Source organism: Arachis hypogaea, chromosome 18 (genome assembly GCF_003086295.3).
Source record: "Arachis hypogaea cultivar Tifrunner chromosome 18, arahy.Tifrunner.gnm2.J5K5, whole genome shotgun sequence".
In the NCBI taxonomy this organism is placed as follows: Eukaryota; Viridiplantae; Streptophyta; class Magnoliopsida; order Fabales; family Fabaceae; genus Arachis; species Arachis hypogaea.
This window is the reverse complement of record NC_092053.1, coordinates 46,563,456-46,578,306: the sequence shown is the minus strand read 5'-3', so window position 1 is coordinate 46,578,306 and position 14,851 is coordinate 46,563,456. Positions and strand designations below refer to the sequence as shown.

At 37.4% G+C, this 14,851-nt stretch overlaps 1 protein-coding gene across 2 annotated transcripts; it reads left to right on the top strand.

Annotated features, from left to right (window-relative positions):
* The first annotated feature begins 3,473 nt into the window (after positions 1-3,473).
* LOC112772746 (uncharacterized) lies at positions 3,474-5,586 on the top strand. Of its 2 annotated transcripts, none has more exons than XM_072225705.1 (4): positions 3,474-4,182; positions 4,838-4,938; positions 5,208-5,260; positions 5,387-5,586. In XM_072225705.1, the coding sequence occupies exons 1-3, from the start codon at positions 3,895-3,897 to the stop codon at positions 5,209-5,211; spliced, it is 393 nt and encodes a 130-aa protein (XP_072081806.1). In that variant the 5' UTR covers positions 3,474-3,894; the 3' UTR covers positions 5,212-5,260; positions 5,387-5,586. The 2 variants fall into 2 exon arrangements, with proteins under 2 accessions (XP_072081806.1, XP_072081807.1); XM_072225706.1 differs by having other exon boundaries at positions 3,695-4,182; positions 4,897-4,938; positions 5,387-5,489.
* Positions 5,587-14,851: the final 9,265 nt, after the last annotated feature.

The window sequence follows — 14,851 nt, the reverse complement described above, 5'->3', positions numbered from 1 at the left end:
AAACTAAGATAAGATAAGATAAGATAATAATTTTGAAATTAAAATCTGAATTTTTTTATTTAATTTTCGAAAATATTTTTAAAATAAATATAGAAACGATATTTTTTTATTTTTGAATTTAATGAAGAAGGAGAAAAACAACAAAATGACACCAAACTTAAAAATTTTAGATCTAATGACACTACTTATGCAAAAATTTTGAAGACAAACACCAAGAGACACCAAACGTAAAAATTTTAAGATCAAAATAAAAAGAAAAATAAGAACACTTTGAAGATTAAGATGAACAAAAAGAACAAAACTCAAAGAACATAAGAACATGCAATAGACACCAAACTTAAAATATTTGAAAACCAAATATAAAATTTTCAAAAATTTCAAAGAAAAACACAAGAAGACACCAAATTAAAGATTGACACAAGATTTAAATGAAGATACTATTTTTGAAATTTTTTTTTTGAAAGAAAGACTCAAAATTTTCGAAAATTACCCAGAACAAAACAAAAAGACTCAAACAAAAAAAAAAAAGACTAATAAAGAAAGCTAAGGATTCTTGAAAATAAAAACTTTGAAAAAAGGTTTTAAAATTTTTTTCGAAAATAAAGAAAAATGAAATAAAATACTCTTGCAAAAATCAAAGACAATACCTGATCTAGGGAACAAGATAATCCGTCAGTTATCTAAACTCGAACAATCCCCGGCAACGGTGCCAAAAACTTGGTGCATGAATCCCCACACTCCGTATAGCTGTACCAGCAAGTGCACTGGGTCGTCCAAGTAATACCTGAGCGAGTCAGGATCGATCCCACGAGGATTGTAGTTTGAAGCAAGCTATGGTTATCTTGTAGGTCTTAGTAAGGCAAATCAGAAGGTTGTTGGATTGATGCAAGGGTAATTAATAATAGAAATATTGTATAAATTAAAATCAGTAATAGGAATATGGTTAAGGATTGGAGTTGCTTTATTTTTCTGAATTAACTCTAGTATTACTGTCTCTTTGCTTGTGAATGACTTCTTCTATGGCAGGATGTGTGTGATCAATGCCATTGGCCGTGGTCATCAATATCCTCTGCTATAGATCAAACGCCATTGGCCAAGTGGCTACTCCATATCACCCCCAGACAAATGGCCAAGTGATAGTCTGGTGCACGAATCCCCACGCTTCGTACAACTAAACCAACAAATGCACTGGGTCGTCCAAGTAATACCTGAGTGAGTCAGGGTTGATCCCATGAGGATTATGATTTGAAGCAAGCTATGGTTATCTTGCAGGTCTTAGTCAAGCAGATAGAAGAGTTGATGATTTTGATTTAGAAGATGGAATTATAATGATAATCTTAAAACCTAGATGAATGTAAACAGGGATAAGGAATTGGCTAAGGTTTAGAGTTGCCTTGTCCTTCTGGATTAACTTTGGTATTATTATCTTCTTCAAGTGTGAATGATTCCTTCTATGGCAAGCTGTATGTGATTGACGCTAGTTTGGGCAGCTGCCAATACTCTTCCAGATCTGAACCCCAGGGTCAGTGCGGATCTATTCTGATTGAGGGTGAAGCTCTTGCAGTCCATCCTCCTTAGTGATCCTACTCAAAACGGTACACACAAGGTCGGATCTACCGGATCAGAGGATGCTGTGCCTTTGGGTTCTAGCATTTACCACAGAGATCCTAATCTCCCGGTAAATCAGCTGAACTGGTGTCTCGAGAAGCCCCCAATGAAGTCATGGATTAGCCGTATGAGAGATGTATAATCAAGCTGGTTGTTCATCATTGTCCGATGAAAGACGCATTCTGAACCCATGTAGAATGTGATAAACTTATGCCAGTTCAACGCATTCATATTGATGAAGAACGAATATACATCTAAGAATAGAGAATAAACACAGATGAAAGAGAAACAGTAATACTTTTATTAATCCATAAAACTCAGCAGGGCTCCTCCCCTCAACCTAAGAGGTTTAGAAACTCATACTAAAAGGAAAATACAACGTGTAAAATGAAAATAGGGCTGATTGTCTTTGAATATGATGTAAAATAACTCTTAAATATTAAATAGGTGACTAATAAGGGTAAAACAATCTATTTAGTGCTAAAATCCACTTATGGGGACCACTTGGTGAGTGTTTGGGCTGAGCTTTGATGAGATCCACATGCTAGGAAGCCTGTAGGGCATTGAACACAGGCTAGGAGATCCTCTCTGGGCGTTTGGATGCTGGTCTATGCTCCTTGGGTGTTGGACGCCTGGAAGGGGGCAGGAGGCTGGCGTTGGACGCCAGTTTTGGGCCTTTAAATCTGAAGCAAAGTATGGACTATTATACATTATTAGAAAGCTTTGGAATTTAGATTCCCATAGCTGTTGAGAACGCTCTATTTGAATTTCGGTAGCTCCAGAAAAGCTCTTCCGAGTGCAAGGAGGTCAGATCTGGATAGCATCTGCAGTGCTTTCTCTGTCTCTGAATTAGACTTTTGCTCCAGCTCCTCAATTTCAACCAGAAAATACCTGAAATTACATAAAAACACACAAACTCATAGTAGAATCCAAAAATGTGAATTTAACACTAAAACCTATGAAAACTTAATAAAAACTAAACAAAACACACTAAAAACTATATGAAAATAATGCCAAAAAGCGTATAAAATATCCGCTCATCATAGTCTCAATCAAAGAACTCAAGAGAATTTTAGAGAAGACTGTGGGCGCTTCAAGAAAAGATTGGTCCAAGAAGTTAGATGATGCTCTATGGGCAAATATAAAAGCCTTCAAAACCCTCATTGGCATGTCACTTTACCTACTTGTTTATAGAAAATCATGTCACTTGCCAATGAAATTAGAGCAAAGAGCATATTGGACTACCAAGTTCCTAAATTTTGATTCTAAAGCTGTGGAAGAGAAGAGGTTGCTTCAACTCTATCAACTTGATGAGTTTAGAGTTGAGTCTTATGAGAATGCTAAGCTATACAAGGACAAGACCAAAATGTGGCATGACAAGAGGATCTCAACAAGAACCTCTAAGCCTGGACAAAAGGTGCTTTTATTCAACTCGAGGCTTAAACTCTTTCCCGACACTACAAGAAAAATACCCATTCAGCCACACTTTTTTTAAGCTACATTTGAAAAGCGTAGCCTATTCATAGAATAGGCTACGCTTTTCTCAGTGTTGCCTGTTTTTTAGAGAAAAGGAAACACAATTCTGGCATCATTTAAAAAGTGTAGCCTTAGATATTATAGAAATCACTTATAAAGCGTAGCCGTATGTTAATATCTATGGGTACACTTTTATATCAAAGAGAGCGCTTTTTAAGAGTAGCCTATTTATTAAGTTTTGGGTGCGCTTCAAAAGTGTTGCCTAATGTATCTAAGTGAAATGTCCAATAACACTTAGTAAATTTTTTGAATTTTTCCCAAATGATACATGCGTACAAACACTTAGCCAAATCAGAAAACATAACCCTTAGCCACTGAAAACATAACACTCGATCATCACTACCCTTAGCTTTTCCCTTCTTCGCGCTACTCATCACCCCCAAATCAGAGAAAGGGATCGCCATCACCAGTCAACACTCACCACTCACCACTCACCATCTCCACCAGTCACTCATATTCGTCACTCACCACTCACCACGCCATCACTAGTCTTCATCGTCGCTTCTGTTCGCTGCGCTCTCACATTAGGTAAATTTTTTCCCCTTTTCGTATCCATTCAGCCTCACTCACGCACTCTCATCCTCCCTCAACTCACACACACGAAAGAGAAGAAATCAGAAAAGGGGAGCACAGGAAGAAGAAGAGAAGAAGAGAGGAGAGGGGAAGGAAGGAAAGAAACGACGACGCCGCATATGGCTCCACCGCTGTCGAGCGCCAGTGAAAGAGAGCTCGAGGGAGAGAGAAAACGCGATGGAGGAGAGAAGAAAGGGGTGCTTGGTCGCCGCTGAAACTCCACCGCCATTGCTAGGGCTTCTTCCACCGCTATCATCTCCTCAAGATTCAGATTCCCTTCTTCTCTTGCATCAATTTCTCGTTCCACGCTATCATCTCCTCTCTCTCCGCTTTTCAGATCCTCATTCAATTTCTCATCATCTCGTTCTTCTCGCCATCATATCGTGGTCAAAGCCACCGATGACTCTTCCAACCTATCCGGTGATGATCCTTTTCGATCTTTCCCGTGGTTCCAATCTGACTCTGGTAATCTTTCCTTCTTTTTCCTGAAATTTCATTCAAGTAGCTGGATTTTCCTTTCACTGATTGTTGTAATTGAAGTTCATTTCAATTGCGGAATTTGATTCTGTAGCGCTAGTTGTGATTGTGCAAGTTGTGAAACATATTTTTGTATATATAATATTCAAATGTGTGTGCTTTTTTAGAATATTTGAGCTGAAATCTTGAAAATTAAAATTAGTTTTTGTTGAAATGAAATGGTGGAGCTTTTGCTTCTTCTTTTCGATGTTTATGTGCTCTAAGTTATGGTTATTTTGTTTCTTCAAGGCCTAGTGATTTTGCTGCTTTAGTTGAGTTAGGTATTCTTCAAGTATAATTTATAAACTTTCAGAGGATTTTTAGGTTATTGAAGGGTGCAGTGCTTTTTGGATTCATGGCATTTGGTACTTTTTAAGTTTTAATTGATCGATAACTGAGATTGCCTTCATCAGAGTCTGCATTTTGGAAAATGATATACTGCTCTTTTATGCTGATGAGATTTATTTGCTAAGTAAAAAAAAAAAAAAGCGGCCTGGTTCACAAGCATCCCGCGTTCACGCAGGGTCCCGAGAAGGGCTGCACCCAACGGGTGTAATTTATTTGCTAAGTACTATATTGCTAATTTGTTTCAATGATTTCTCAGAAATTCAATGGGTTCATGAGGATAGAATTACATTGTTCACCGCTGATGGACTGGTGCAGATTGGAGGCTCCATCACCCCTCGCCATGTTAGCTCTTCAGATGTATGATTTTATTATGCAATTTCATTAATTTTTTCTATAATAATTTATTTAGGTAAAAAAGGTGACCCTATCAGTGCCGTTTCGGTTCTGTTAACCATGCTTGTTGGTGTTGGGGTTTTAACTTTTTAGGATTTATCTTGGCTTTAAAGAGAGAAGACCTAATACAAAATTTACGAAATCGCTTAGGAGTTATTTGATTTGGTTATGACTTATGAAAACACTTTGTTGTTGAATAGCTTAATATAAACTGGTTTTCTTTTGTGGTATAGGTAGTACCGAAGACTATTGGAAAAGATAGGATGCTGCTCAAGTAATGGATCAGGTTGAGGACTTGTGTTTTCTTCACTTTGCATCGATCTGTAGAATTTTTCTTCTACAAAATTCCTCAGCTGATTAAGAATATATAGTTATTTTGTTTACTGACATGATGGTGTTTGTGTTGTTGTAGTTAGTATGGGAAGGACTTGGACTCGGAGGAGGGACATATGTCCGAAACTGGGGCAGGTAGAATGATAAAACCGATTGTGCTCTTTTGTGTCTAATGAATTTCCATATGAACTGCTTCTTTCCTTGTTTTGCAGCCTAGTTTATCAGGCTATTTCAATAGCAAATAATGCATGCTGGGCTATTGGAGAACTTGCAGTTAAGGTATGTTAATGTTATGTGCTACATTCTGATTAAATTTTGTAGAATTGTATTGTGGCTGGAATCTAATTGGCTTAGTCAGAGTTATGTGCATAATGTAGTTTTAAACTGTTAGTTTCAAAAGCCAATTAGGACAAATGGTTCTGCTCTTTGTGATTGCTATTTGACTGTTATCTTTTAATTTTCCACTTATATATTTTTGTCTTATGAAATTTTTTTGTCTAAAACAACACTTGTTGGCACAATTGACAATAAATGTATGAATTTAACTAAATTTAACTAAATGTACCCACCGTATATTCACCTATTGGCACAATTGACAATAAATGTATAAATTTAACTAAATTTCATAAACAGAAAGTTTAACTTGTTTCTTAAAAGTACTTATTTGTAAATATTTTACTATTCTATTCTATTTGTGTTTTGAGGGAACTTTTTTAAGTTGGGATTGGGTTTTGGAGTGTGGACGGGAATTTCCAAAGGAGGAAAAGAAAAGGCTGAAAAAGCAAAACCTTAGCTTATGAGCATGTGAGGGAGAGGACGACTTTCTCACTTGATAACTCAAAACCGATCATATAATCTTAATCATGAGTCACACAACATGGCACTTGGCAAAGAGATGCTCATTCACCACATGTGACACCTTTTCTTGTTTATTGCTTCTGTCCCACGAATGGTTTCTGATTCATTCAAATATGTATTACATAAGGATAACCAAGAAAAAAAAAGGGAATTTCACTTACCATGAAAAAAAAAAGATAGAATTAAAGCTCAATCTATTAATTCTGGAAGAAAGCTCACTTGATTTAATGCTTGTTGCTTCTTTCCCTCAGATTATGTTATGCTAGTGTATAAGAGAGAATATTAATTTCTCAAAGTATGACAAATTAGTTGGCAATGCTTGACTTTTTTGCAGATGATCACGAGATTTCTGAGCACAAGGAATGTGTAGCAGCTGTAATTTTTGTGTGTAGAAGTAGAACCCACTACACTAGCCACTAATATCGGATTGCCAAGAAGCTCTAAAGAACAATCGTAATTAGGAATGTGCCTTAATAATACTATTATGAAAATCTCACTTCCTGTTATTAATTAGTCACAGGTACAGTATAGTACTTAATTACTTATTTCACATTTCCAATGGATATATATGTGTGTATATATATTAATGTAAAGTTGAGCGTACATATTAGGAGGTTAATAAAAAGAGTAGTAGGTTTGGTAAGCTTTCACTGCTATATCTTTATGCCTTTTAGGATGGCTGTGAATGCTATAAACAATGCTTGTAAGAGATATTGGCATTTGGGATTTGATGAGTTATAGGTTATTCTTTTATTGATGGGGTGATTCTTTTGTTGTTGCCTGTCAAAGTTGCTGCCTTTAGGCTTTATTTATAAGTTAAAAAAGAATTCACTTGGTTGCTGGAATTGATTGCAGATTTGAGTTATCTTCTGTGGTCACCACATTTTAAAGCAACAGCTCAAAGAAAAAGCGACAACTTTAAAAGATGAACTTGGAGACATGAAGGCCAAACAGTAGCAACAAGAGGAAGAGATTCATGGATTGTGGAATATGGTTTAGTTATTAGAAAATACTTATGTAAGATATAATATTTTAGTTTTTCGTAGAGTATTAGTAGTAAATTTTAAGTGGTCTCTTACTTATTTTGATATGACTATGCTTAATTTGGTGTGAGATGTATGAATATTCAAAATTAATTTCATTTTAATACTTTTGGTTCTTTATAAATATATTTTGTTTACAGATAATTTTTATTATTTAAATAAATTTAGTATAATTTTATTTTTATTTTTATTTTATTTTATTTAATTCATTTAATTAAAAATACAAAATTATATATGTAATTATATTATTAAATATTATATTGTACAAAAAATTATTGAAATATTAATTATATATATATATATATATATATATTAAAATTAAAAAAAATAATGAGGGACCTAAGACTACACTTATATAAAGTAGCTATAAGTATGCTATTTGTTACGTTTATAAAGTGATGCAGTAGCCTTGAAAAGTGTAGCCTATTCTTTTGAATTCTGGTAACCATTAGTGCTGAAAAGCGTAGCCTTTGGTCCTGGACAGCATCACTTGAAAAGCGTAGCCTATTCCCAAACGCCAAAAGCGTAGCCCTTGGTGCAGGAAAGCGTAGCCTTTGAGAATAGGCAACGGCTGAATAGGAATCACCCCAAAAAGCGTAGCCGTAGCCCAAAAAGCGTAGCTGTAGCCTAAGACATCATTTTTTTCACTTTTGGCTACACTTTTCAAGTGTACCTGAATGGGTATTTTTCTTGTAGTGCGAAAAACTGAAATCAAGATGGTTTAGACCTTTTATTGTCACCAAGGTGTCCCGTTACGGCCATATTGAAGTCATGGATGAGAATTCTTAAAGAAGATTCACTGTCAATGGTCAGAGATTGAAGCACTATCTTGGTGGCGATATCGATAGTTAGAAATCCATTCAAATCCTGACCTCAAGAGCTAACCATCAAGTTAGTAACATCAAAGAAGCACATGTTGGAAGGCAACCCAATTATTAGTAGGCAAGGAAGCTCGTGAACCACCCTAGGAACTTTTGTTGTATTCACATGCACCTATGACAACACCTATGCATAAGCCACTTCTTTTTGCATGCATAACCCCTCTTATGCCACTATATTTTGAATTTCTTTGTCCTTGAATGTCTCCCTCATTCACATGCATTGGTCACTCCTTTTGCATGCATGGTTCTTGCAAACCTCCCTCATTCACCCATGTACCTCTTTTGTTGACCAATGAATACCTATGCTTGGCCTCAATCACTTCCAAGCTCTTATCCCCTTGCATACATGCATTTTGAAGCCCTCACTCCCATGCACACCCTCCATTCTTTAGATTTCATCTGCACCACACACACCACTCTCCCTTTTCATTATAAATACATCCCCCTCCCCCATTCCTATCTCATCACTACACCCCACCTCTTATTCTCTTCATCCTTAATGAAGCCCTCCTCTCCCAACTCTTACTCATTCTTATCTTCTTCCATCATTCACATTCATCTCTCCTTGTCACCCTCCCCTCTTACACAAATAACCAAAGTATTCTTCTCCTATTTTCCATTATTCTTTTCATTCTTTACCTGGGGACAAACAAAATTTCTAATTTTGGTGTTTTTTTTTCTTGAGAAAACTCTAAACAAAAGAAATGGCACCCAAATCTCAAGCCTCCTCACCAAGGAAGAGAAAAAGGAAGGAACCTACTGACGAACGACTGAATTGAACAAGTTTTGATTTTTGCACTAGAATATGATTGACGTTGCAAGTATAGTCCATACCCAACAATTAGTCATCAGTCAAATTGAAAATTCAAAAGATAGTCAATTCAAAACCAATTCAATACCGAGAGTATTTGACTCCCGGGTCGTCTCCCAAGGAACACTTGAGGACAATGAGTGTACGATTCCGGTTGTAGTGATCAAGGGGTTGTCAATAAAGAAATGAACATATAAAGCAATAAAAGAACATGCAAAATTGTAATGATTGAACTAATGAAGAAATTAAAGAACCGACTATGTAATATAAACAAGTAAAGTATAAAAGAGATTAATATAGAAGTATATGAAAGATTGAAAACTTAAAAAGAGTCTTGGCTTGGAGTGAGCTAAGGGTCCTTTCCTTGTTGGAACCACAACTATGACAATTATGATAGATTAGTCTCACTTGATCAACTCTCACATCGGAAAGTAAGTTAAATGAGCATAAGTGTTCTTAACCCACAAATCCTAAATTGCTTGCTAATTGCCTTAGCAACAAATTAGCGTTAGTGAGAACAAGAACAATTAACAATCCAAGAATTGACACTAAATGTTGGACATTCCAACTCTAGGAACCCAATTGCTCACTTTTCCCAAGCCATGAGCCAAAAATTTAGCCTAAAACCATGGTTGACATTTTGTCAAACACTTGGTGGGCAAAAACCTTAAACATGGAAAAAATAAGAAAAGACTTGAAACTAAAAGAAACAATTGATTTCAATCAACAAGAATAACATAAGAAAGCATGAAACTAACATCAAACATCAAATTCATCAACAAGAAATTGAAATTGCAAAAGAGAAGTAAAATTGAACTATAACTTGAATTATAAGAAAGAGTAAGAACAATGTAACTATAAAGAGTAATAACAAGAAGATACTTACAATGGAAGCTAGAAAAATCCAAGATCAAACATGGAAATGGCACTTAAATGTAAAACCCTAACATAAACCCTAATAGAGATAATGCAAAACTTAGATAAAACTAAACTAAAAGCTTCCTACTACTACTCCTAAACTATCCTAAATGATATGCTATGTTATGCTCTTCATTTCCCTTCTAATATGAGCTAAAAGACTTCAGAAATGGGCCTCCAAAGCCTTAAAATCGCTAGTCACGTGCCATTTTAATGAGGTCATGTGCGGACACCTGTGCGGACGCACAGACGTGTGCGTCCACACACTTTGCGAAAATCCTTTCCTGTGTGTATGCACAAGCAGCTGTGCGCACGCACACTAGGCGATGCTTGAATGGTCGTGCGACGCGCTTGAAACGATCCACGTGCTCTGATTGGGTGCCTGTTGGTGCACAAAATTGTGAACATCAATGGCGCCAACAACTTGGTACGCACAATTGTAATCTCACTCTTTATCACAACTCCGTACAACTAAACAGCAAGTGCACTGGGTCGTCAAAGTAATAAACCTTACGTGAGTAAGGGTCGATCCCACGGAGATTGTCGGCTTGAAGCAAGCTATGGTCATCTTGTAAATCTCAGTCAGGCGGATTCAAATGGTTATGGAGGATTGATAATTAAAATATGAATAAAATATAAAATAGGATAGAGATACTTATGTAATTCATTGGTGAGAATTTCAGATAAGCGTATGAAGATGCTTTGTTCCTCCTGAACTTCTGCTTTCCTATTGCCTTCATCCAATCATTCATACTCCTTTCCATGGCAAGCTGTACGTTAGGCATCACCATTGTCAATGGCTACTTCCCATCCTCTAAATGAAAATGGTCTAAATGCGCTGTCACCGCACGTCTAATCATCTGTCGGTTCTCGATCATGTTGGAATAGGATCCATTGATCCTTTTGCGTTTGTCACACGCCCAGCACTCGCGAGTTTGAAGCTCGTCACAGTCATCCCTTCCCAGATCCTACTCGGAATACCACAGACAAGGTTTAAACTTTCCGGATCTCAGAAATGGCCGCCAATGATTCTAGTCTATACCACGAAGGTTTTAATCTTAGATTAGAAACCCAAGAGATACATATTCAAGCTTGATTGCATGTAGAATGAAAGTGGTTGTAACGCACGCGTTCATAGGTGAGAATGATAATGAGTGTCACGGATCATCACATTCATCATGTTGAAGAATGAATGGATATCTTAGAATAGAAATAGGCGTGAATTAAATAGAAAAATAGTAGTATTTTGCATTAATTCATGAAGAATAGCAGAGCTCCACACCTTAATCTATGGTGTGTAGAAACTCTACCGTTGAAAATACATAAGAACAAAAGGTCTAGGCATGACCGAATGGACAGCCTCCCAAAGCGTGAATATACAAGTTCAAAGATGATCAATATGATCCAGTGTGTTCAAAGTCAATAGCAAAAGGTCCTATTTGTAGAAAACTAGTAAACTAGGGTTTACAGAAATGAGTAAATGATGCAGAATCTACTTTCGGGCCCACTTGGTGTGTGCTTGGGCTGAGCATTGAAGCCTTCACGTGTAGAGACTTTTCTTGGAGTTAAACGCCAGCTTTTGTGCCAGTTTGGGCGTTTAACTCCAGCTTTTATGCCAGTTCTGGCGTTTTGACGCCAGAATTTCTATGCTGACATGGAACGCTAGTTTGGGCCATTAAATCTTGGGCAAAGTATAGACTATTATATATTGATGGAAAGCCCAGGATGTCTACTTTCCAACGCAATTGAGATCGCATCAATTGGGCTTTTGTAGCTCCGGAAAATCCACTTTGAGTGTAGGGAGGTCAGAATCCAACAGCATCTGCAGTCCTTTTTCAGCCTCTGAATCAGATTTTTGCTCAGGTCCCTCAATTTCAGCCAGAAAATACCTGAAATCACAGAAAAACTCACAAACTCATAGTAAAGTACAGAAATGTAATTTTTATTTAAAAACTAATAAAAACATAATAAAAACTAACTAAAATATACTAAAAACATACTAAAAATAATGCCAAAAAGCGTATAAATTATCCGCTCATCACAACACCAAACTTAAATTATTGCTTGTCCCCAAGCAACTGAAAATCAAATAGGATAAAAAGAATAGAATGTACAATGAATTCCAAAAACATCTATGAAGATCAGTCTTAATTAGATGAGCGGGGCTATTAGCTTTTTGCTTCTGAACAGTTTTGGCATCTCACTTTATCCTTTGAATTTCAAAATGATTGTCATCTATAGGATATCAGAATTCAGATAGTGTTATTGATTCTCCTAGTTCAGTATGTTGATTCTTGAACACAGTTACTTTATGAGTCTTGGCCGTGACCCTAAGCATTTTGTTTTCCAGTATTACCACCGGATGCATAAATGCCACAGACACATAACTGGGTGAACCTTTTCAGATTGTGACTCAACTTTGCTAGAGTCCCCAATTAGAGGTGTCCAGAGCTCTTAAGCACACTCTTTTTGCTTTGGACCACGACTTTAACCGCTCAGTCTCAAGTCTTCACTTGACACCTTCACGCCACAAGCACATGGTTAGGGACAGCTTGGTTTAGCCGCTTAGGCCAATATTTTATTCCTGTGGGCCTTCCTATCCACTGATGCTCAAAGCCTTGGATCCTTTTTATTTTACCCTTGCCTTTTGGTTTAAAGGGCTATTGACTTTTTCTGCTTGCTTTTTCTTTTTTTTCTTTTTTTTTCTCTTTTCTTCTCCTTTTTTTTTCGCCATTTTTTTTCTGCAAGCTATTCACTGCTTTTTCTTGCTTCAAGAATCATTTTTATGATTTTTTAGATTATCAATAACATTTCTCCTTTTCCATCATTCTTTCAAGAGCCAACAATTTTAACATTCATAAACAACAATTTCAAAAATATGCACTATTCAAGCATTCATTCAGAAAAATAAAAGTATTGCCACCACATCAAAATAATGAAACTGTTTTAAAATTCGAAATTCATGTACTTATTTTTCTTTTTCAGTTAAAAACATTTTTCATTTAAGAAAGGTGATGGATTCATTTTCATAGCTTTAAGGCATAGACACTTAGACACTAGTGATCATGTAATAAGACACAAACATAAATAAACATAAAGCATAAAATTCGAAAAACAGAAAATAAAGAACAAGGAAATTAAAGAACGGGTCCACCTTAGTGATGGCGGCTTGTTCTTCCTCTTGAAGATCTTATGGAGTGCTTGAGCTCCTCAATATCTCTTCCTTGCCTTTGTTGCTCCTCTCTCATAACTCTTTGGTCTTCTCTAATTTCATGAAGGAGGATGGAACGCTCTTGGTGCTCCACCCTTAGTTGTCCCATATTGGAGCTTAATTCTCATAGGGAGGTGTTGATTTGCTCCCAATAATTTTGTGGAGGAAAATGCATCCCTTGAGGCATCTCAGGGATTTCATGATGAGGAATTTCCTCATGCTCTTGTCCATGAGTAGGATCTCTTGTTTGCTCCATCCTTTTCTTAGTGATGGGCTTGTCCTCATCGATGAGGATGTCTTCCTCTATGTCAATTCCAGCTGAATTGCAAAGGTGACAAATAAGATGAGAGAAGGCTAACCTTGACAAAGTAGAGGACTTGTCCGCCACCTTGTAGAGTTCTAGGGATATAACCTCATGAACTTCTACTTCCTCTCCAATCATGATACTATGGATCATGATAGCCCGGTCTTATAGTAACTTCAGACCGGTTGCTAGTGGGAATGATTGAACGTTGAATGAACTCCAACCATCCCTTAGCCACGGGCTTGAGGTCATGCCTTATTAGTTGAACCGGCTTCCCTCTTGAATCTTTCTTCCATTGAGCGCCCTCTTCAAAAATGTCTATGAGGACTTGGTCCAACCTTTGATCAAAGTTGACCCTTCTAGTGTAGGGGCATGGATCTCCTTGCATCATGGGCAAGTTGAATGCCAACTTTACATTTTCTGGACTGAAATCTAAGCAGTTCCCCCGAACCATTGTAAGCCAATTCTTAGGGTCCAGGTTCACACTTTGATCATGGTTCTTGGTGATCCATGCATTGGCATAGAACTCTTGAACCATTAAAATCCCGACTTGTTGAATGGGGTTAGTGAGAACTTCCCAACCTCTTCTTTGAATCTCATGTCGGATCTCTAGATATTCACTCTTTTTGAGCTTGAAAGGGACCTCAGGGATCACCTTCTTCTTGGCCACAATTTCATAGAAGTGGTCTTGATGGACCTTCGAGATGAATCTCTCCATCTCCCATGATTCGGAGGTGGAAGCTTTTGCCTTCCTTTTCCTCTTTCTAGAGGTTTCTCCGGCTTTAGGTGCCATAAATGGTTATGGAAAAACAAAAAGCAATGCTTTTACCATACCAAACTTAAAAGGTTTGCTCGTCCTCGAGCAAAAGAAGAAAGAAGAGAGTTGAGGAAGAAGAAATAGAGGAGATGGAGGTGGGTTAGTGTTTCGGCCAAGGGGGAGAAGTAGTGTTTAAGATGTGTGAAAATGAAGGGGTGAAGAGTGGTTTATATAGGAGTGGGGAGAGGGTAAAGTTCGGCCATGTATTGGTGGGATTGGGAGGGAAAGTGGTTTGAATTTGAATGGTGAGGTAGGTGGGGTTTATGATGGATGGGTGTAGATTGGTGAAGGGTTTATGGAGAAGAGAGTAGGATTTGATAGGTGAGGGGTTTTTGGGGAAGATGTATTGAGGTGATTGGTGAAGGGTATTTGGGGAAGAGTATTATGAAAAGGTGTGAAGAAGAGAGAGAGTGAGTTAAGGTTGGTGGGGATCCTGTGGGGTCTACAGATCCTGAGGTGTCAAGGATTTCTCATCCCTGCACCAATTAGGCTTGCAAAACACCCTTTGCTGCCAATCCTGGCGTTAAATGCCAGGTTGCTGCCCATTTCTGGCATTTAACGCCAGCTTCTTGCCCTTTTCTGGCGTTAAACGCCAGTCTGGTGCCCATTTCTGGCGTTAAACACCCAGAATGGTGCCAGACTGGGCGTTTAACGCCCATTCTGCTGCCCTTACTGGCGTTTAAACGCCAGTAGGCTTCTCC